Source organism: Lichenostomus cassidix, chromosome 2 (assembly GCF_008360975.1).
Source record: "Lichenostomus cassidix isolate B80296 chromosome 2, HeHo_3.0, whole genome shotgun sequence".
In the NCBI taxonomy this organism is placed as follows: domain Eukaryota; kingdom Metazoa; phylum Chordata; class Aves; order Passeriformes; family Meliphagidae; genus Lichenostomus; species Lichenostomus cassidix.
The window spans coordinates 143,941,286-143,964,070 of NC_139482.1; the positions used below are offsets into that span (position 1 = coordinate 143,941,286).

General features: G+C 40.0%; 2 protein-coding genes across 7 annotated transcripts in view; both read right to left on the reverse strand.

Moving 5' to 3' along the window:
* The window catches only part of DNAAF11 (dynein axonemal assembly factor 11), a 34,899-nt gene extending 33,362 nt beyond the window's left edge, over positions 1-1,537 (reverse strand). For 2 of the 6 annotated variants that reach the window (XM_085053609.1, XM_085053611.1), the window contains exon 1: positions 1,243-1,362. In XM_085053609.1, the coding sequence (XP_084909735.1) occupies positions 1,243-1,321 (79 nt within the window). In that variant the 5' untranslated portion in view covers positions 1,322-1,362. Of the gene's footprint in view, positions 1-1,242; positions 1,368-1,402 lie in introns of those variants that run through there. The other 4 variants (XM_085053606.1, XM_085053610.1, XM_085053607.1 and 1 more) reach the window with 4 other exon arrangements.
* A 1,112-nt stretch (positions 1,538-2,649) lies between these two features.
* Positions 2,650-16,484, reverse strand: TMEM71 (transmembrane protein 71). Its single transcript, XM_085053612.1, is given in 10 exon segments — positions 2,650-5,881; positions 5,884-5,945; positions 7,836-7,908; positions 8,109-8,158; positions 8,662-8,737; positions 9,254-9,433; positions 9,940-10,109; positions 10,925-11,134; positions 12,190-12,247; positions 15,313-16,484. Coding segments are annotated over 10 exon segments (915 nt in total). The 5' UTR covers positions 15,326-16,484; the 3' UTR covers positions 2,650-5,858.
* Between the last annotated feature and the right edge of the window lie 6,301 nt (positions 16,485-22,785).

Consider the following 22,785-nt stretch of genomic DNA (forward strand, 5'->3'; position numbering starts at 1 on the left):
CATGAACACAGAAGGAAATAAAGAAAGGCATCAATCAAGTAGAGAGAACAGATCCTGAAGTTCTAATGCCTGGGCTTCCAAAAATTACATGTCTTACTCAAAAAGGGAAGCAGATATGAAGGTTAACATTAAAGAAATTGAAAGAATAAGCAGGTGGACAGCTGCAGGTGTACCACAAAACAGTGGGGGAGGCTGCATTTCAGAAAAGTGAAGTATGCAACCATTATTTTAACTGAAATTCACGGCGTGCTGTCCAGGAGATAAAGCCATTCTCCTTTAGGCAGTGCCTGCTCAAAGAGGACATCTGCCAGCTTCATGCGGGGAGAAAGAGTTCCTGTCCAAAACACTGTTTTAGCCCAGCATGGGACAGACAGTCCAGTGATAATATACAATCAAAACAGATTACAAGAAAAATCACAGAGGAAGGGAACTCCTTTTTCATAACAGGTGTGAGCACTCAGTCTTTTGGGTCATACTGCTGTGCCTGTAAAAGATGATGGATTCATAAGTAATAATATGGAGTATTTTACCTCATTGGAGTTTTTTTTTTTTTACATCTGACAGACATAAACCATCTTATCCAGCATCTCCCCTTACAGGGGCTGCCCCACACAAGGACGGGTGCCCACCTGGGCCACCCCAGTCCCCACTGCTGGCACTCTTGGGGTTGTTTTGAGAGGCAACTGCACCTCAGTGCTGTACATGGTGAGATAAAATGGAGTGTTGTTGCTAGGGAGGAGGAAAACCTGGCAGTTAACCAAGGGAGGCAGGAGGGCAAGGGGCTGATAGAGGAGTGTGGGGATGGTGGGGATGGTGGGGAAGGGAGGCAACTGTGGCGAGAGGGAACATGAATCCGAGAATTGTTTAGATTGGAAAACACCTTTAAGATCATCGAGTACAACCCAGCACTGCCAAATCCACCACGAAATCATGTCCCTAAATGTCACGAGATTTAAATAACTCCAAGGATGCTAACTCCACCATTTCCCTGCTCAGCCTGTTCCAGTGCCTGACACCAGCGCTTGACAACCCCTTCCACGAAAAAAATTTTCCCAATATCTAATGTAAAACTCCCCTGGCGCAACTTGAGGCCATTTCTTCTTGTCCTCTTCTCCCTGTTACGTGGGAGAAGAGGGCGACCTGCATCTGGCTACACCCTCCAGCGAGGGAGTTGTGGAGAGCGATAAGGTCTCCCCTGAGCCTCCAGGCTGAACACCCCTATCTCCCTCAGCCTTTCCTCACAGACTTGTGCTCCAGCGCCTTCCCCGGCTTTGCTGCCCTTCTGCGGACACGAAGGAGGCGTGCAGGGCGCGGGGCACATCCTGGAGAAAAGGGAAGGGGCTGGAGAGGAGGAAGGAGACGGGGAGGGGAAAGGAGAGAAGCGGCGCTCTGTGACACTCACTCCGCACCATGGCCGCCCTCAGCCGCAGCCATTCCCGGACGCCCCGCGCTGCCACAGCAACAGCCCGGGCGGGCGGCGCTGAGGGGGGCAGTGAGGGAGGTGCTGAGGGAGGTGCTGAGGGAGGCGCTGAGGGAGGCGCTGGGGCCTTGGTTCGACCCCGAGCGGGAGCAGCACCGCCCCGGCCGCTCCGGGCTTTGCCTTCCTTCGGCAGGCGCAGATGAAATGCCTCTTCCTCAGGCATAAATCTCACGTCCTGTGCTTTGCTTGACACTTCTGTCCTTCTCCTGCACATCCGTCAGTTAGTTTGCCTCACGCGTTTTGGGCTGAAAGCATGTTTTCCGTTGTTTGTGGAAGCAGCTTGTTCCAGTGATTCACAGTCTTGTACAATTTTAGAATCATGGAACAGCTTAGGGTGGAAAAAGACCTTTAAGATCATCAAGTCTGCCTGTTAGCCTAACAGTGCCAAGTCACCTCTAAAACAATGTCCCCCAGTGCCACATCTACACCTCCTTCAAGTTTTTTCTAGGGATGGTGACTGCACCACTTCCCAGGGCAGCCTGTTCCAATTCCGGATCACAATTGTCATCAGACCAAAGTGGTAACATGGAGAAAGTCAGTCTGTATTTCCTACCTCTTTGCTAACACAGGTCTTCATTAAACTGAAAGTCTAATCAAACCTAAGGGTCATCTTCTTCTAACAGGAAATTCACCTAAAAACTTAAACAACACTGTATTTATTTTTTTTTAACAGTATATATATAGGTCCCATTTGACAAATCTAGTTAAGCTGCAGGAGTACTTGTTTGAGCAGGTAATGTCTCACTTGTGATGAGCACAAAAGAAGCATTCTCTGTACACCAGTGACCGAAAAGCTCTCAGTGTATTTGTTTTTCTCTTGTGAAGAACAGTTTTGTTTATGACTCAGGGCTAAATTATTCAGGAAGACAGTGAGCAGCACTTTGGAGAATGTGTTTGCAACACACTGGTCCTAACCTGGTGGTCTGGAACAACAGGGCAAAGCCAGGTGCTGAAGTACATTATTTGATGTGTTCTTTATTTTCACAGAGATTTTTTTCCACTCAAATTTTATGTACCAAGAGCTTTCAGCAGCACAAGCCTGAAATCCTAGCATGAAGCAATGTACATGTCAGAGACGATGTAAAGAACCGCATTACAAACAGAACAGAGTTGAGAAGAAAGGAAGAGTCCCCCCGGCATGCCTTTTCTGAAGAAATTCGCTTTACCACTTTAATACATTACAACTTTATTTGTTACATGTGTAAAACAATGCAATATATTTCTCTGTCATGACAATGATAAGCTTTATAGCATTATTATTACAGTGCATCAGAAGTATTTTGAACATGTCTTCACTTTGTATACACTCATGTAAGATGCTCCAACCCCAGAAAATTGATATCCATGGAGGAATCTCAGCTGTCACAATGGTGCAGTTCAGAGTTTCAGCTGCTGTAAAACAGCTGATTGAAACCCACTCAGAATTTGAACCTATGTATTTCTACTTATTTCCTATTTAATTACTGTTTTTTCAAATTTTTTTCCATATGGTGCTAAGTAACGTAGTCACTGGTACTAAATGAGGCTTTATGTTTGCAGTAAAGTACCAATAAACCTTCCTCCAAAGAGCACACAATCTGCAGGGCAGGACATGAACTCACAAACAACAAATGCACTGAAATATATGCAATTTCTAATAATCTTCATTACTGAAAACACCCTAAAATACAAGAAGAAATGAGAAAAGGAACAACTTTACTGATACAGAAATGCCAGAGATAGGGGAAAAAAAGCAGCAGGGAAAAAAAAGCAGCATGAGAAATCATAAAATATAGAAACAAAGTAAATGTAGTAACAGTTTTGCTTGGTTTATATAGAAACATGAAAAGAGGTTTACAAAACAGAGCAGCCAATTCACAAAAATGTGCATCAAAAAGCAGATTTTGCAGAACTGGACTAAGTGTTCACTACCTGTATTTTGTATCATGTAGTTTATTCCATATAGCTTAAATAAAAGATGTTAATCTTTAAGTGGTTTGGATTCTGTGAGTAATGCTTTCAGGATAACTACAAACCAGACTTGCTCACAGACTAGGAACATTACAAATTAAGGGATGGCATCAATATTATCATCTTCCACGTGAACATTCCTGCTATAAAGCACTACGTGATACATACTCAGGAATGACCCTGAAATTCAGCTGAACGCAGCTGAAGTTAAAGGGTATAAGACAAGTATAATATATTGAAAAAGTAATAAATTGTATGAGAAAATACACAGGGGGTTATAAATCTCTATGTCAAAATTTCCATTTGATTCTCTTTCTCTAAATAAGGTGCTGTATTAAAGGGGAGTAAACGTTTAATCACTGGGGACAAAAATATAAAATTCAAATTGCTTTCTCTGTAGATGTGCCAGTTAATCACTAATCAATAAGTGGTTTTACTCTGAGAGAATTACATTTCATAGTTATCCTAGACTTGATATTGTAGTTAACAGAAGCTGCAAATACTAATTACCTCTGAAAGTCTGGATTCAAACATTTAGGTTGGAAAATGTTGTTTTTAGGTTGTCATCAGACAGATCCTGGCTTCAATTTTTCATCCAACACGAAGAAACCTATTATTGTGCCTCTTCTCAGAGAAAAAAGATAAGACTTGTTTTATGTCCATTGGAATATGTGGAAGGGAACTGCCAAAGCCAGCCAGTCTGGTAACTGAATAGAACTTTGTTAATTCAACATTGATGAATATCAGGGAGGCCAGATCTTAACAGATCCTGAGCATCTTATTTTTCGCCCTTGAACTCCAATTGAGAAATTGCCCCAGGAGTTCCCCCTCTCCAGATCAGAAAAATTCTAATTTACAGTTTGTATTTATTAATAGACAGAATATAAGAATTTATTTTAGACCTTTTTTTTTTCATTCGCTATCAGATTTTTCTTCACTAGTTTACAGTGAACTAGTGAGTTTACAGTGAACTACTTTTTTCTAGTTTTCAGCATAATTGCTTTGATAACTGCAGGGTAATTGCAGTCTTGGACTTTTCTCTCAGAATGGGATTTAACTTTTCAGATTATTATTCCAGGAGATTATTTAAACACTTAAAATATTTATAGCCCTTTAGTTTTAAAAGTGATTTTAGTAATGGACCTTTTATGATAGGCATAAAATAGGTAAAAAAGTATTTACATGTTTTACATAATGATAGTTACTCTCAGTTGTCTCTGTACTTTAAATAGAGAAGAGGAATTATTTAACACTTGCAAAATTATTCAAGTGCATTAACTACAAGTAAATATGAGGGTGAGTATTATAAATACCATTTTGGTTACATAATACATCAGTTATCACATGTACTCAGCCACTATCCAAATCCATTATCTTGGATAGCACGTTGTTACAAAAAAGTAATATATTAAAATATGGGATAACATCATGTTTATTAAAAAAATACTTTATGTGAATTACAAAAGAATTTTATGGGAATTACTTTTTATTGTCAAAATGCTTGTAGAGCCCTGTGCCTACATAGGACTTCCTTGAGATGAAAGACTATAGGAACAACACTTCTTTGCATGATTTCTTTCCTGTAGTCACCAAGAAGTAAGGCCTCATGCACATTTGATCAGAAGAAAACTAAAGCTGAAAAGAATTGTATTTCAGAGGAAGAATGCTATCCATTCTGTTTTTTTTTTTTCTACAGGAAAATGTGTAACCATGGCCATAAGGAAGTATCCAGGAGTTTGATGCTGAAGAGCTGAGGAAAATAAATTGAGGAGGAGGAAAAATGAAAACTGTTAGTGAACTCATTTCAAAATACACAGAAGTAACAACTCTGCTTTGAAGTTTTTACGAAGTGCAAGAGAAGAGCTTGTTTTGAACTGTGGGAGGTTCTGTCTTGCAGTAACCTGTGTCAATGTGTATTTAGTTTAGTCCTGCTACACCAAGTGCCAAGTTTTCTACCCCATCCTGTAGTACCTGCTTTGGTTAACATTGATACTGGCTTTCAAAGCTTTCAGCTTTCAAGCTCTGGTGTCTCAGCCCTTACATAAACAGTTCCACTGACTTTAAGAAATGCCATATGTTGTGTCCCGAGCTTGGCACAGTGTACTCTTTGTCATCATAGGCAAAGGGATCAAATGCCTGCACTTCTTTCTAAACTGCTTTGTTCTCAGGATTACCACCCTCCTTCTAAGGGCTGACTGAAAGGTTTTTCAGGTTGTGACTGCAGCTGTGCACGTCTTTAGATCTCAGAAGCTGAACTGCACTCAACCAAGAAAACTGATGAAGAAGGCTGTTCTATCCACACTATAAGGAGCACAAACTGGGCACAGCTCCACTTGGTTCCTTCTTTTCATTTTTATCTTTACAAAGCAAAGACATAAAGGAAATAACAGAGCTAAGGCTGGGATGACCAACTCCAACTGCAAATAAATCAGTGCTCATGTTTTAAAGGTTTGAGCTGCAGCGAGGCTCAGAAATGCTTGATAAACACAAACAAGAGTCTGAGGATGAGGCTTGAGTGAAAAAGAATAGGAAGTAGAAGAACGTATAAGTGTTTTTCAGATATTCTGGAGCAATTCATGCTGATGCTGCTTCACTGCTTCAGTGGAATGCTACCAAGTCAGAGCAGTACAGCACCTGGTCCTGCTGCTCAGTTCAAAGTTGGAAAAAAGGAAGACTTGTTTTGTGTGTTACTGGATAACATGTTTTTTCTGGGCTGAAGCACAGCAATTGTTAACAGCTTACACTGTTTAGCCACTGCTGTCAAACAACAGAAAGAAAATATTTAATCCAAGTGCAATTAAAAAGGAGTTGGAGACACCAAAGTGAAGTAATTTGCAGTGGAAACTGGCAAGGGTCCTGCAGTTAAAACTTCTTTTAATGAAAAGTCCCTGGAACCTTTCTGGTATGCTTGAACCCTGTTCCATAATAGGGCTCATTCCCAAAAATATGGAATTCTTTCTAAACTTAAACATATACTCACCAATTATTCTTTATTTCTTATTGATTTCTGTGGGAAAAAAAAAGAACACATTTTTGTATGTCTTGATTTAAATCACAGATTCTTATAATCAGTATATATTATCACTTTGACAAATTTAGCTAAGCTGTAGGACTACTTGTTTGAGCAGGTAACTTCTCACTTGTGGTGAGCATAAAAGAGGTGTTCTCTGTATACCTGCTGCTGAAAAGCTCTCAGAATGTGTTTTCTCTTGTGAAGAACAGCTTTGTTATGACTCAGGGCTAAGCTATTCAGGAAGAAGGAAAGCAGCACTTTGGGGTGTGTGTTTGCAACACACTAGTCCTGACCAGGTGGCTTTGGTAAAACCAAAGTTTTAGAGACTAGAGACATAGTAACAAATTGTGATACATCATCCTTCAAAAAGTGAGACTACCATTACAATAGGGCTGTTTCACTTGTGCCCTGCTGTTTCTGACTTCCAACGTACTTAATTCAAAGGCTGAGGTCTGTCAGATTGTCCTGTTGCCCATGGCATGCACTGAACTCCTAACCCTGACAGATTCAGAAACAAACAAGATCCTCTTAAGCTTCACTTTCCCCCCACAAAAATTCACATAAGCCCAAACTTTTTTGTCTTAAAAGCATTTTAGATTTTAGACATTCAAAATTTTCTGATGCCAAAAGGTGAAAAAATGGTAATTCATACATCCAGCACATCCACATATGCTTTCAGCATGAAGGCCTATGTGTGAGCTTCATCTAAAGCCATAATTCAGACTTTCAAAACGTGCAAGTATTTTTCTCCAGAAGGCTTTCAAAGCCATAGCTCTGTGCAACGCTTAGAAATAATGCAGTCTGAAACAGCAACATCAGCACCATTCAACTGATCAGAGTGATTTATTTCTTCTTTCCAACAAGTTTAGCTGATTGCAGTATCAGCCAAAGGTAAAGCTCTGTCCTGAACTGAATGGTGCATTGGGTTAGTGGCGCCAAATTGTATCAATTCTGTAGTGCCTAGAAGATGGTGATGAGGCTAGCACCATAATTAGCTGGTTTTATTTTTTCCAGTTAGGAAAAAAGGGCTAGGTCTGGTGGCCTGGGAGTGGACTTCAGTGCAAGGCTTGAAAGCACACCTTGAAAGCATAACCAGATTACACCTCTTGGTCTGTCTCTACATCATGTTATGGCATATCAGGTTTACCTTCCTTTTCTGCTAACAAATAGGTGCTACAATATTTATTGCACATTATGAAAAGATAGTTTTCAAAATAAACTGAAAACCTCTATGAATACAAATCAGAAATTGGAAAGGCCAAATACTCCATCAGTAACTTCAGATCCAACCTTCTATCTTCTGAATGAAAACAACCGCAAGAATCTCCTCCCTCTTCTTAATATAAAATTTCTAAATTCCTCTATTCATCACATGACACTGGAGCCACTTACCAAAACTCAGTCGTTTTGAAAAATTTATCAAGACTGAAGAAAGATGGCATGGCAGCATCTTGGGACAGAAGAACTGTGAAATTCAAATGCAAATGGATTTACATATATATAATGCAAATAGATTGAAGGTTACATTCTGTCCCCATTTGACCATATACTGCTCTCATTAGGATCAATAAGAGCCATGGATATACATACAAGGACAGAACTTGGTCCTCAGATGTGACTTAGTAAAAAAAATTTGTGTTGGAAATAAAGAAATTCTATACTTACAAACTAAACTCATCAGCAATAAAGTGGCAGACAATCCTCCCAGAAAATATCTGAGAACATAACAATACCCAGAAAGGTTAGAAAAAACCAAGGGATGCATATAGGGTTAAAAGAGGTGAAGCCTGAGTGGGAGGAGGAAAGAAGGTTCTTGCAGATGAACCCTCTGAACTCCAGTAGGTGAACTGTAATTTGAAACTTTAAATTATGTAAACTATTGAAGATAATCTCCTGCAAAGAAAGACCTCAGCATTCAGACTGAGAGAAAAACCCACTTAGAAAGGAATGTATCCATTCTGATTCTTCTCAGCCTGCCAAAACCCCTGTCAAAGCAAACTTGGCAAAGTAGCTTTCATATCTGCATACATATTTCTTATTTTTGTCCATATCTATATAGCTCAGATATTTGCCTGCATCAACTATCATCTGAAAATGTATTTTCACAGTAAGATACATATAACTTTGAAAATGTGACCCTTAATTGAATTTTTATTCACCAGTTGAAATAAAGCAAGCACTAATGTCAGAAACAGAAAATAAAAGAAATAAAAATTACCTTGTACATATTGAAATGATTAAGCACATGATCAGTGCAACCATTTGAGAAACGACATTTTGCACTGTCCTGGATTCTAAAATAAAAAGCAGGAGAATAATGGGCTTTAATGAAAGTAAATATATGACAGGAGGTGTTTGCAAAGACTACCTTCACCCTCTGAGACCAGTCTCTTCATTTGCTTTTAAAGAGAACTTGCCTGGAGTGATTCAAAGCAGAAACCTAATTTTCATGCTCTGGGTGTCTCTCAGGAGTCTTTTTCCCCAACAACTACAGAAACACTGTGCCCTCCATGCTCTCAGAAAAAAAGCTTTTCTGCATAATTGCCTGTTTCAGTTTTTGCTCCCATGCCCTTTCCTCCATTTTCCTCTTCACTCCACTTTTTTTTCTGAAAAAATGGGTGAGGAAAAACTGTGAGCAGGGGGTAGTAATCAACTAAATACTCATTTTATGATTTTGTTATTTTTCATCATTCATTTAAAAAATACGTTTTAGGAAATAAATTCTATTCTGCAAGGGCCAGATCCATATTTTTAATGTATTTTCAGTTCACTCTAAAAATGAGGCATATCAGAATAAGAACATAACATACCTGCATTGCTCAAGGTCTCTTCGCTTGCATTTGTCATAAATGAAGAGCAAGATTTTGAAGCACAAAATGATTCCTCAAACTGAAGAAACCCATCATATTTGGTGAGAGATGCTCCATTAGATGCTGGAATTTGCCCTTGTGACACATGGTTATTATATTCAGGAGAAAAGTCTGAATCACCTACAAGGAGTGCACACATAACTGAGATTGCACAGAAGAAGAGCTCTGAGACTTTGTGCTAATGAATTTAGGAATTAATTAGTGAATCACAGGAGAAGTTCCACATTGTTATGGGTAGGGAATTGGCAGGTCCAAATGTACGCAGGAGAAAATATGCAGAGTAAAGACAAAACTGCATGGAGCATAACAGACGAAATATTGAAAGAGCCAGGTGAAAGCAGACAGTGCCAGGTATTAATCAAACCAGAATAAACATCTCTGGTGATGACTTTGCGTTCAAATTCAATAAAAAAATTACTTTTTGGCATAGAGGTCTTTGTGGACTCATACTCTGGCTTAATGCCAGGAGCCCAATTTACCCCTTAGAATTCTGTAGTTCATCTATCCTTTACCTGCACACCTTGGCAGGCAAAACTTGAAAAACTTCCAGAAAGAGATACCCAATTCCCACTAAATACAGACTGCAATGTTGTATCTTGATTGCTTGGTAAATGATCAGGGCTTACCAATATCACTGTGACTGGCTTCTAGTTTACTGCATCCATCAGGCCACGGATCCTCTACATGGGAGGAATCCATCTTACTAGGAATGGTGGAGCTGAGCCATGAGCTGGAGGCACTGAGATTGAACAAGCTGTCAAGAGAGCGACGGATTTTCTTCCTTCGCCTGAAAACACTAGAAAGAAAAGATGTTGCCAAGGAGTAGAGCTAATTATTCTTGCTGAGCAGGGACAGAGCTTTAAAGCTTGCAGGAATGACATGAAAGAAGCAGGTTCTGGGTGCTGCTCCCAGCCCTGTTCTTGACCCTGGGCTTGTCACCAGGAATGGCTGCTGCACACCACAATTTGTCAGGGAATGCAGTAACAGCAGGGCTGATCATGCTGTTGTGATTCTGGGTACTGCAGTACTAAATGGTATCACAGCTACTGGTCTCTGATACTACTGTGAGTATCTCATGCTACCCATGAGTTTCACCTTGCCATATCATATATGGGGCAGCCTGAATCCATTGAACTTCAATTTTTTGAACTACAATTTACATACCTTGCTAAATTGTTGTTCTTCTGAATCAAGAGATACTTTTCCTTGCATAAGGATTCCAGGACCAAACTTTTTGTTTATATCTCTGTGTGCGTGTTTTAGACAAAGGTATTTTTAATATACTTTTTTCTTAGCTCTTATCAGAGTAACACTCCATTGACAAAATCAGCTGTAGCTCTCCTTTTTCTTTATTGGACACAACTTCAATTATAGCTACAACTGTGCACTAAAGAGTTTTTAGATAGTGAGACATGACTGAAAATCAGGTTATTTCATTCACTGCACTCTCTAAACTAAAGCAGTTCAGATGTTCCCATTCAGAAGTAATGCTGATCTTATCTTATGCTGATCAAGCAAAATGTAGGCACAAAGACACCTCCAGGTACACCTCTAGATAAGGCCAGAAATGTGGAGGCAACATGGAGTAAAATCTGCACATAGTTCACTCACCGAACTAAATTCTCTTTATATGTAACAGTTGTGTGGGGTGGTGTCAGTGTTATGTTGCCCCCTTCATCAGACAGAAAACTGTCTTCTGTCAAAACATAATAACCATTAGAAAGCAGTCGAGGGCTGCGGCGACACGGAGGAAGGGAGGCTGTCAGAGGATTTGTGGAGCACTCATAGACAGGATCATCATCCAAAAAGGCACAAGCACAACTGAAAAGGAGAAATGAAAGCCTCTAATTAAGAGAAGGTCTGGACAGAGCAAACCCATGATTTAATAGTAAAGAATTTACATTCCCAGCTGATGGGGGCTCATAATGACATAGATTTAAAATAATGGATGTAATGATATTACTTCTGAACTAAGCGGTTTCAGCCAGCTGACATGTGCATCACACTTTCCAGAGCTTCAGATTACAGGAGGGACACATGCCAGGGGAGCATTTCCTGAAGCATGGAGCCAGCTTGAGCTCAGAAGTACTCAGTGTGTTTCTGTGGCAGTGTTCTTGGCCAAGGAGTCCTTGCAGACCCACACTGACCTGGAGCCATCAGAGGCAGTCCAGAATTTTGCTTATCTCAATTCCTCTACATGGCACAAGCTGGGTGCCTCTAAGCCAGCCAGGATTTACTTGCTTTTTTAGAACCTAGCCATACTTAGTGAAGATTTAAGGATACATGGCTTCAAACTCTCACAAATCCTAGAATGCCATGCAGCTGGAACAAGATGGAATAAAGCCTACACATTGTGATAGCTCCATCCAGCACTGAAACACAGTTGACTTTGGGGTGAAATGCAGCACAGAAAAATATATTCCGTAGTGTTTAAAATAGAAGTGAGTAGTGACAGAGGTGAAAGGATCTAAAAGTTGTAGGCATTTTACTTAGTTTGAGTAAAATTGACTTTATGGCTAGTCCTTTCTCCTCAACACCAATGATTTCCAAATTGCCATGCAGTGACATCATGGAAAGGGAGACACCGGATTGATTTAGTGTCTGACCTGTGTTTCAGTAGGAGGTTTCACTATCCCATATGGCATGTCACAGAGACATATCATAATTTCAGTGTAGGGAAAAGCAGATGGAACAGAGATACTCCAAAACCTTGTAATTGCAAAGCCAATGTTGCCCCAGAAGTACTTTTGAACTTCCATTTAGGGCAGTAATTAAATTTATATCAGCACTACAATTCTCAGTGGCCCAAAAGGGATTTTTACAAAACGTACACCAAAGCAAAAATAAAATTAAGCAAGTGTAACTTCCCTCAATACCTTGGAAAAATATGGTGTGAGAAGCTGTGTCTATGCGCTCCATCAAATGGTGTTGAACCTGCAGATGCAAAGGTGAAATAAGACAGAATTGTTATCATACTCACTGACGGGTACCTTGTGCATACCAGAAAGATCATAAAAAAAAGCTAAAAATTAAAAGGAAATTAAGGGAAGGAATAAAGAAGATAAAACATATGAACCAATCGGGGAAAGAGTGTTAATAGGAAACTCATCTCAACCAGGACAACACAGAATGAGAACCAACAGAAATCAGATACTTGTACTCTGCCCAGATAACAGACTTGAGAAAAATAATTATGGACAAAAATACAATAACTGCAGAAATTTTTTGGTGTTTTTCTAGAAACCTGCTTCATGCCAAAGCCAGAACCTAAACTGGCACTAGACACAGAGTAGAATGGAAAGGCCACCATTACCATTACATTGTATTTTTCAGATGAAAATTGCAGACATAGCATAACAAGCACAGGGATTGCTACAATGACAAATATTTGACAGTAATATTGTGGCAGGAGACTAAGGAAATAGGATTTGTCTGGATTACCATGGCTCAAGTGTGCAAAGTGCTGCTAGATATTCTGCACCTGACAGAATCAATCCCACAAAATAAGAGCAAGGGCTATCCATAGGGAGTATTTATATCTGTTATTTTATGAAAAGATAAAAAATATGATCTTTCCCTATATTACCTTGTCTCTCCTGAATCTTTAGAGCTTCAGACTTATAACACTGCTAGTAAATACCCATCCTTCACCTCTGAGAGGAGATGGGGCTAAGAAAATTATATTTTTTTTGTGTTCAATTATAAGCTGAGGCAAAGAAAAGACATGAAGGTCAGGGTTTCCACTTTGATAATCTTGTTTATCCTCATTTGGAGCTCAGTTGTCAGTCACAGGCTGTGTGTGAAGGCTAACTCACCCTTGGGATGGGGCAAGGTGACTGAAGAAGAAAAGTAAAACCTTCAGGGTATTTTTTATAAAATCAGTCCTATTACCCTGCTTCCATACATGCTGTTTCTCCTACCCTTTAAAAAAAATCATTTTGCCATGAACAAATCATGCTTTAGTGCTCACAAAAATAACTTAAGGAGGAGACAACTGAAAGAATTTGGGGAGAGGTACAGAGTGATCAAGGAGCATCAGTCAGAACACCACAGAGCAAGTACAAACAGTGAGACCAGTGGCTTATTTAATAGTTTGACATGTATTAAATAAATTTTTTCACATACAACTAGCTCCTGAAATAACTGCTCTTACTTTAGGCAAAAACATGATTTTTAAATGTGCAAAAATCTTATATTCCAAGCCCAGAAATGCATCCAAACTGTTGAAGAAAATACCGGAAGGACTCAACAAGCAGTTTGTAGATCTGGATAAAAACTAAAACAGAAAAATTCTAAATTTTATCAGTCAAAAAAGATCCCCTCCACAAGATATTTATTTTTATTAAAACTCTGACAAACATATCCAAATTTACTTGCTGCTAGAGTTGATGCAACATGTGATGTTCCATACATCTTGAAAAGGACTATTTCATACACCCTAGGGTAACAGGGACTATAGATTATCTGTAAAGAGTTTAAAAAGAAACAGAAGCATGTTTCATTTTGTCTTGTTTGAAAATTAAGATGTGTAAGATAGTATCATCTATATGTATATCACATTATTAGTTATAATGTATGCTCGCTTTGGCAGAAGTAATTGATTTTAGGGCAAATTTCTTCGAAGAAGATATATAGAAGTCTATCTCAGGATCAATTATACCTAGTACAACTCTTTAATAATCTGAGAGTGAAACTTTCCAGCAACTGAAACCCACAACACAGCTGTATTGCACGCAACTCTTTCAGTTATGATAATATAAAGTAGTAACGTCTAAAATGAATAACTTTTAAGAGCAGCAGCTTTCCTATGGGGTAGTGCTTTCTCTAGAAAGTGTTGACACATACTGATCACAGTGGCAGAACAAACCACAGTCCTTCTGTTCCTCATTTGAATTGTCTCATAACTTTGCAAGGTATGTCTCTGTAGGATGCCTGTTTATCTGCCACCCTCCAGAGAAACAAAAATTAAGATAAAATAAGAGTATATACAGCTATTCGTAAAAGAAAGTGAACAACATGCACATGCAGATATGTTACTGGGGAGGCAAGGCATTTCCCTCTTTTCAAGAATAGTTAATAAGCAGCTGTAATTTGCTTTTAAACTATTTTAAGTAACGATAATATCAAGCTTCTGTGAACAATCATAGAACAGGCAGTCCAACAGATTTTTTTGCTGCCCTTGATCATGAAAATTTTTGGCTCATGCATAATGGAGAGAGTTCCTGAAAATCATAATTCAATCAATGATGGAGAAAACATGGAAACACCATGTTAGAGACAATGCTGCACAGTGTTCTGCTTTCATTTAATATTCAGTCCTATTTCTGGGCTATTAATAGCGTGAGAAGCTATAGTAATGACATAACAAAACAAAGCATCCCAACCACCACTGTACAATGGAGCAGTGGTATCTGTAATCCACTAAATGAGCCATCAACACAGCACCTCTAAACTATGGCATGAGAAAAGGCCAACAGCTCTAAATCTAAATCTCACTAAAAGTGAATCTGAGGTGAATGTGGCGATATTTTATGTCATGAATCCAAATAAAAATTTAAGGCAACAACCCCCCTTGGATTTCAAAACACACAAAAGTTCATGTTGTTATCTAAACAAAGAGTCCAATCACTTTTAACTACCTTTCCCTCCAAAAATCAAATTAGTATTTAAGCCAATGATGCCTCCAATATACAATCTAAATATTTACATTAGTACCTACCAAAATATAGTGCTAACTATTTGAATAGCTGAAACCCAGGCAACCAGTTTTATTCTCTTGTACCTACCAAACACAAGTGTCTACAAAGAGAGTTTTACTTGTTCACACATATCAGTTGTTTCTGAAGAGCAGTTCAGTCTTTTCTCCCTGCAGGTAATGGCAGCAACATTCACAAAAACACAAAACTTCCTGAAGAGCAGCATAGAAATAAATCCAAAGCTTAGCTATTGCTCAGCTGGCAAATACATTAAGAGATAAATAAGTCTAAAATCCTTCAAACCTGCAAAATCCATTTCACAATTAACACATGAGTGGAAAAAAGTTTCTCCTCATCAGCCCGAGAGCCTGTGAGACTGTTGGTGGAGGGAGCTCCGTGTGCAGCTTCCTGGGAGAGCTCAGCCCTGGCTCTTCGCAAAGGCAGGTCTAGCAAGTCCCCTGTTTCCTTTTGAAAACAGCCCGTGCAATCAGCGGCACAGAGCCCGAATGAGGTCACGCTTCCTGTAAAGTAGCCTCACATCAGAAGCATTCGTTCTGAAGAGCAAACCGAAGATAAAGATTAGCCCAGTGAATGCTCTCGCCTGCTGCTGCGAAAGAGAAGAACCACTACAAATAACGTCTCACTCCAATGATCATACAGAGAACAAAGACAGAACCTTTTCAAATGAGTGACACATTTTTGTTTCAGATTTGCTTTTCTACCTCACAGAGAAAACTTTCAACTTGAGTATACAAATCATTCCATTTGTTGAAATACTTATGAGCCTGACAGGCTTTGATGTAAGAAAATGATCCAGCTACCAAAAAAAACAATAACAAGACATTTTGCAAAAGCACTATTGTACAGAAGATACATTTGGTGAGAGTTCAGAGCTAAGTTTCACAGTCGAAAACATTATTGCAAATATATACCATGCAAAGTTAATATAAATTCCATTGAAAGGAGAAAGGAATAAAGCCATTTGTCAACATATTCATTTTTGCATGCTATATGTTTCATACTGCATAAGGTATCAATTCATCATACCTTAAAGGATACAAAAATAAAGTCAAATCCACATGAGAGAAATGGAGCCTGAAAAAGATGCCCTGGCAATCAAAAGGATTTGGCTGTAGAACTATTAGACGCAAAGGTAATATAAATCAGCTGCTTGACACTGAAGAATTGTACAGCCTTAGGGGGTAAAACTTCATCTCCAAATAGATAAAATGATTTAGCATTTTCTCTCCTGATGTCTGTATGTATCACTGACAAAAGAAGAAAGCATAAATCTAGTAAAATATGATTGATTTGATGATGGTTTGTGGGGTTTTTCCCCTGGAGAAGGAAAAATACTTCCACTGATAAAAGAAACGTAAAAACCTCACCTCCTAGAAGAGGAAACAAGAATAGGAATTAGGCAATTAGGATGTTGCAAAAGACCTTCTGTTTGTGTGTTAAGCTAAAATGAACATTTTAGGATCTTGATCAAACATGAAAATAGGGACGTAGTCCATCTTCACATCAGTTCCTTTAATTTAGTGGAATTATGTCAATGAGGAAATTTTGTCCACCACTATTTCCATGGATGCATGGGCTTCACCACAGCAGCATTTCCCTGGCCACTCTGCCTCTCTACAGGCAATGAATATAAATTCCCAATGATCTTTAAAACTAGGTCACCTACAGAAGAATTTTTGTACACGCACAGATTTACTCCTTGGGCATATTTTAGGCTTCTTTTCTTATTCTTCTCAACAGAAAGCAGTTAATTTCAAGCTTGAACTGCTTTTTTGAAGGGCATTGGCATTTCATATTTGTCTATACAGTTAAAATGTATTTTGTCTATATGACATTTAGGCTTGGAGGTGTTTTCTTTTTTAATCACTGCTATTTGTATCTGAAACTCACTGTTTCACAAGCTTTTGATGGATAAACTTCATGCATTGGTAAATATTTTATAGGTGGGTCCAAGCCTATAGTTAATACACACGCACATATACCTAAGTGTGTATAGTTAATACACAACTTTTTTTTGTTCTCCACCCTGTTGCTCCTCAAATTTCCCATTCCACCACAAGCCCCATCTCAACGACAAAAACCTCAGACTAGGCTTCAAATTTTACAAAATGAGTACACCAACAAGCTTACTTGCAGTAGTTTTATGCCTGTGGCACACATTACCATTCAACCCACAAGGAAGGAAATTAGAAATCATGATACTAAATACCACCCATCTTTCTACACTTCTCCCAGGCTTACTCTGCTTTTGACGCAACATACTGTGCAGGGTCTGACAGTCCAAAAGAGGTGGGGCTGAGGCAGCTCTGTGCCTGGGGTCCCAGCAGCACTGAGCCTGAGCAGGCACACCCAGGAGGGACATACAGAGTGCATTTTTACACCACATATAGAGACACACAGGTAACAGGGACAGACAGAGAGAGCACTCACACAGCACTGACACCCTCATCCTTCTCACCTCTCTGGCTGAGCACAGCAGAGATCCATGGTAAGAAAGCACAGATACACAAAACTGTACACATCCCTCCAGCAACTGGGCTCAGACACATCTGCCCAACAGCTGTCCCTATATCCCAGTCTCACCAATTGCATGCACCTGGACATTTGAGCCCTCAGAGCCAAAGCCCCATAGCCCAGTTGGTAGTGCAGAGCATCACACACACAGGTACAGCTGGCTGGGACTCCCCAAGTCCTCAGCAGCCCACTGAGAGACACCCCAGCCCAGGTGTCCCATGCCCCAGGCAGCAGCTCCTCTCAATCCCAAAGGTGCTCTGGTGTTAACCCATCTGGGTGGGTTTCATGCTTGGCCACAAGGGCTGAGACTCCTCTGGGACAGCTCCGGGAAAGGCACAGCAAACTGTCCCTTCCTCTTCAATCCCTAACTCATGTTCCCACCTGCCTTTGTGCCCCTGGGCTCCTCTGGCTGATCAGAAAGGCCTGTGATGGGTTGATGACTCCTGGATTAGGAACAGCTGGGTGCAGGGAATTCTTGGGGCTCCCCTCACATGTTGTCCCTCTGAGCTCCTCTGTGAGTGTGCAGATGAGTTTTTAGCACATATTACACCAGAACTTTGCCATCTCAAAGGCCCACTGCAACTCAATGCAGAGCTAAAACCCGTTTACTGTTTTGCTAAAACCACAATTTTCAGGAAGGGTATTTTCCTGGTAGAGTGAATTGAGTGGCCATGGTGGAGTGAGTAGAGTGCTTATTGATTGACTATAATTGAGAGTAATGTGATGCTTCTGAAACTCCCTTTGAACCTCCTGGAAACCTCACAGCCTTTAATTTTCCACCAGTTTCAGTGACTGTCTAATCAGGCCATTTTTCCTATATCACAGATGTGTGTCAATATTGTTTATATAGCACTCAAAAGTAAACAAATATTCTGAAATATCTGAAAATTAATTGAAAATTTAAAAAAAAATCCAGGAGGGGAAGGGCTGGTTATGAGAATCTCTGAGCAGTCCCACTGGGTCAAAATGAAGGTCTGGGAAATTTTCCTTGCCTGCAGTTTTGCTGCGGGGAAAACCAAGACCCATTTTAATTCACCTTTTGGAATGATAACATTTTAAGCTAAGTGCATGCCTTTATCCAGCAGAAACACTTAGCAATACTTGAGGGATCCTGGTAACTAAAACAAAATAATTCTCACAAAACTAGACATTTTATTTCATCCTGCATTGAGTTAGCATTTTCTTGTAGGTTACATTACTGTCACATCATATATGATTTTAATAACCTTATCAGATCAGCTGTATGAACAAAGATTAATTAGCCTGAACAAAGATTAATTTGCATTAAAGTGGAACAAATTCATTTTTAATGTTATCAGATGGAAATCCCATCACACTCCAGCAGAGACTTTCTGAGTTTCAGGATTGATTTTTTTTTGCCCCAAATTCAATATTTTAACTTAATTGTTCCTGCAAAACAGGCAAAAAGGGCATTTCTTGTTTGTGTGGTGTACAATGAATAGACCTGTAAAATTTGGAATTATCTCTAAGCTTTCTGATATACCCACATGCCTTAGATCTCAAGAGCTTACCTGCAATAATGCTACTTTATCTACCTCTATATTACACTACAGACAGAGTCCAGATAGACAAAAAGTGTTCAAAAAGGATCAAAATCAAGTAAGCCTATGATGTACAATGATATTTCTCTGTACAAACCCATGACTTATCTGTGTGGTTTCTCCTTGCTTTTTGATTATATGGTATCAGAGAGAAATTTCCTTGGTATCTAAACCTGATGTAGACATGGGGAAATGCCACATGATTATATAAGAGCAGTATAAAAGTAGACACGGGAAAAATAAGAAAAGTGCTTCCATTAGAATCTCTACCTCTCCCACCCTGCATCTGAAAATGTTGCTTTTAAAACTATTTTATTAGAGAAAGAAAACAAAAGGAGGAGGTTCAAATCCATCAGCCAAAGCAGAATTTAGTCAAGGTTTCTAATAGAACGCAGGTGAATCTTCATTAGAGTTCTCCATAAATTTCCTCGCAAGATCTGACTGTTACTGAACAAGAAGGTAAGAAAACTGAAAAAAGCAACAAACACACAAATCTATACTAAAAGCTGTCTGACTCAATTTTATCAAGGATGACAAAAGTTCATGAATCAGCACACTGCAGTGACTAGAGGCAGCCAGGACAGTCAGCTGTTGGCCAGTTGTGCTTCAGCAGCATCTTATTTGCAGAGAAGAGAAACATTGAAGCACTGATCTCTGGTCTGAGCAGAGTGGGAACAGGTTTGAGGTGACGTGTGAATGGTTTACACCTATGGTTCCTAAGCTCACAGGTCATCACACTTCCAACACAAACCTGCATGACACATTTTAGGACACACAGACCAACAGGGAAAGGACAGGGACTAAAGCAGGTAGGACAGTATGGGGAGACTGCTGACTTTCAGCTCTAAAGGGTACAAAAGGACATGTCCAGACCCATCACTATGTGGCCAACCCAGGAATAACCCATAAGACATAGAGAAGACTCAGTTGTGCATATTCCTTGTCTCCCAGGTCACTGCAGCTAATGCTGGACAGATCACCTGCACAGCAGCACCTTGGTGGTTGAAAGCTGATCAGGCCAGAGATACACACAGCTTTAAGGACCTCCTTGGTGCTCTAACTAAACATAGAAACTCTTAGCCTTTGGTTAGGAGTTTTCTTGGGACATTTTGAGTCCCAAAATGAAAATTAAAGTTCCTCTGAATGTGGCCATGCACTGCTGCCCACTGTACCTGAGAACCTGTGTGGTTTCTGTGACAGCCCTGATGTGATCTACATGGAACAGAGGGTCATATATCAATGTACAGTGAAGGCTTCTGGCCAACATATGATTGTAAAGGATCATAGCATGCTTCATATATACTGAAAATCTATCGTTGAGAGGTGTTGGAACCACTGGTTTCTGAGAAAACCAGCATAGTGGCAAAATACTGATCATACTGATGTCATGGTCATTTCTATAATAAATCCTACTGAGTGAGGCATAAATGAAGACAAGTAACAACTGACAGTGATACTCTAACAACATTCTCTGAAATGCCTGTCTTTACACAGTGCCCTTATCAGTTGTCTCTCTGTAGTCTGACATTGACTGAGTTTCTTTCTGCCTGTATACCTGCATTTAAGCAAAGTCTAAGATTGTAAGGCTTGTACTGAGAGTCCACAGGCCTTTCTGGAGCTGTTTGCAACTTTTCCAGCCTTGCCCGTGCCAGGCTTGCCTTTCCAGCTGGATTTAAAGTGATGTCTCGGACTAATTCAATGGCTAAGGAGAGGCAGTGGCACAGGCAGCCTCAGCGGAAGACCATGACACACCAGAGGCAGAATGGTTTTACAGCTTGGATGCTATCCAGCATTGCATAAAGATCAAGGATTCGAATGTGGCCTACAAGGCAATTAAGGACGGAGAGCAGAACTCTGATAGCCTTCCAGGAACCTGCCCATGTGACACCAGCACAGACTCAATGGCCAAGTACCAAAAAACAAGTGACCCCTGCCATGAACACGTGCTCCTGTGAACAAATGCATTACAGGCATTTTACAGGCAGGGTTGTGCACAAAGGGCTAATCTGACAACCAACAACCATCCTTCAGCCCCTGAGGAACACCCCAGTTTACACAGGATCGTGAAAGAGACAGGAAAATATCACATTAGTTTTACAAAGTGATTGGTACTGCCTGCTGGCAGATGTGATGCATACTTTTTCATTCTCACTGACTCCATCAGGTTGGACACTTGAGTTTTGGAGTTCTGTTTTCCTTCAGCACAAGTTGCAAATTCTGTCCATCCAGAGGTCAGCTCTCAGAAATGCCGACCATGAAAAGCTTCCCACTGGGAAATGTTTGTGAGTCAAGTGCTCTGTCAATCCACCATAAAGTGTATACTGCATTTCAATCTCATATGGAAACAATGTAGGAAATCAGTGCATATAGCAGGTATTACTACTACAGCTTTTGTTCAGCACTGCTCTCATCAAAGCTTTAAAGAAAATTCAGTAAAATATTTACCGATGTGTTCCAATCTACAGAATCTCCTCTAAAGCCAAAACACCATCCAAGACATATGGCTGCAATATGAAAGGCATAAGTAAGCAACACATTGCACAACACTGTTTCTGAGGCAAAAGCACAATTACATCTCAAGAGGTCTAACATTCATTGAAAAACAATATTCACAGTGCAGTGAATGTTCCGTGTGCCCCCAAGAAATATCAAATGATACACAGAAAGTGGTTTAGTGAGGCTGTAACATGACACAGCAAAGCTGCCAGCATCCAAAACAGGGAAATGCTCCCTTCCAGCCATGCAAAGTGTCAGGAGGTACCACTATGGTGAGCAGCAATTTCTGCCTCAAAGATTTCCTTTAACCCCATCAAATGTCAGTATTTGCTCTTTCTTCTCTTTTTTTGCATGGATCTGGGACCCTTTCACTAATGTAGGAACTACATGCTAAATGCAAAGTTCATTACTCACCTGGATTTACCAGGTCTCACTCCTTAGCATTCTCACCTTACTGTACTTCACCCTTAAAATGCCGCCAGTAGGGAACCTTACTCCTGCTTTACAGCTTCATGTCACCTCTCCAGCGTGCAGTGAAACACAGCACCTGTGAGCAAAGAGCCAGCTCTCTGAGAGAAACTACTGACTGAATTAAAGGCACTCCAAAAAGTGAGTAATTCAGTCAAAAACGTCCAGCTTCAGTATCTTTCAAAACTGGAAAACGATGGGGTTGATGTCCCAAACCCACAGGGTTACTATTTTGTTTGGTGTCCATGGCAATGGGTGCTAGTGATTTTCTTTTCTCATGCAAGGCCAGATGCTTCAAAATTAATCCACTTTAGGGTATTTCCCAGCATCTGGAAAATTCAGGGCTTTAAAAGGGAAAGAGAAGTATTTTGTGAGATAATGGAAATCTTCACAGAAGGAGGGAGGAATTTCTGGATGGGAGGGAGTTTCTGGGGTGACAGAATAAGAAGGGCAGAGAAACTGAAGAGGAGGCCATAGCAACTTGATGTCAGACATGGAACCAAAATAGACCAAAGAAGTAGCAGGAAAAGGACAGATGATGACAGAGCAGAGCCAGGCCACAGCCAAGCTGTCTAAGCTGATGGATAGAGCAGTGCAGATGTGCTGCTGCACGTTTGCTAGATTGAGGCTGTGCAGACACCATTTGAATACAAGAATCAGCAGTAATTTTAAATATGCTTTTCTACTATAATAAAGATAAAACCAACAATGAAGT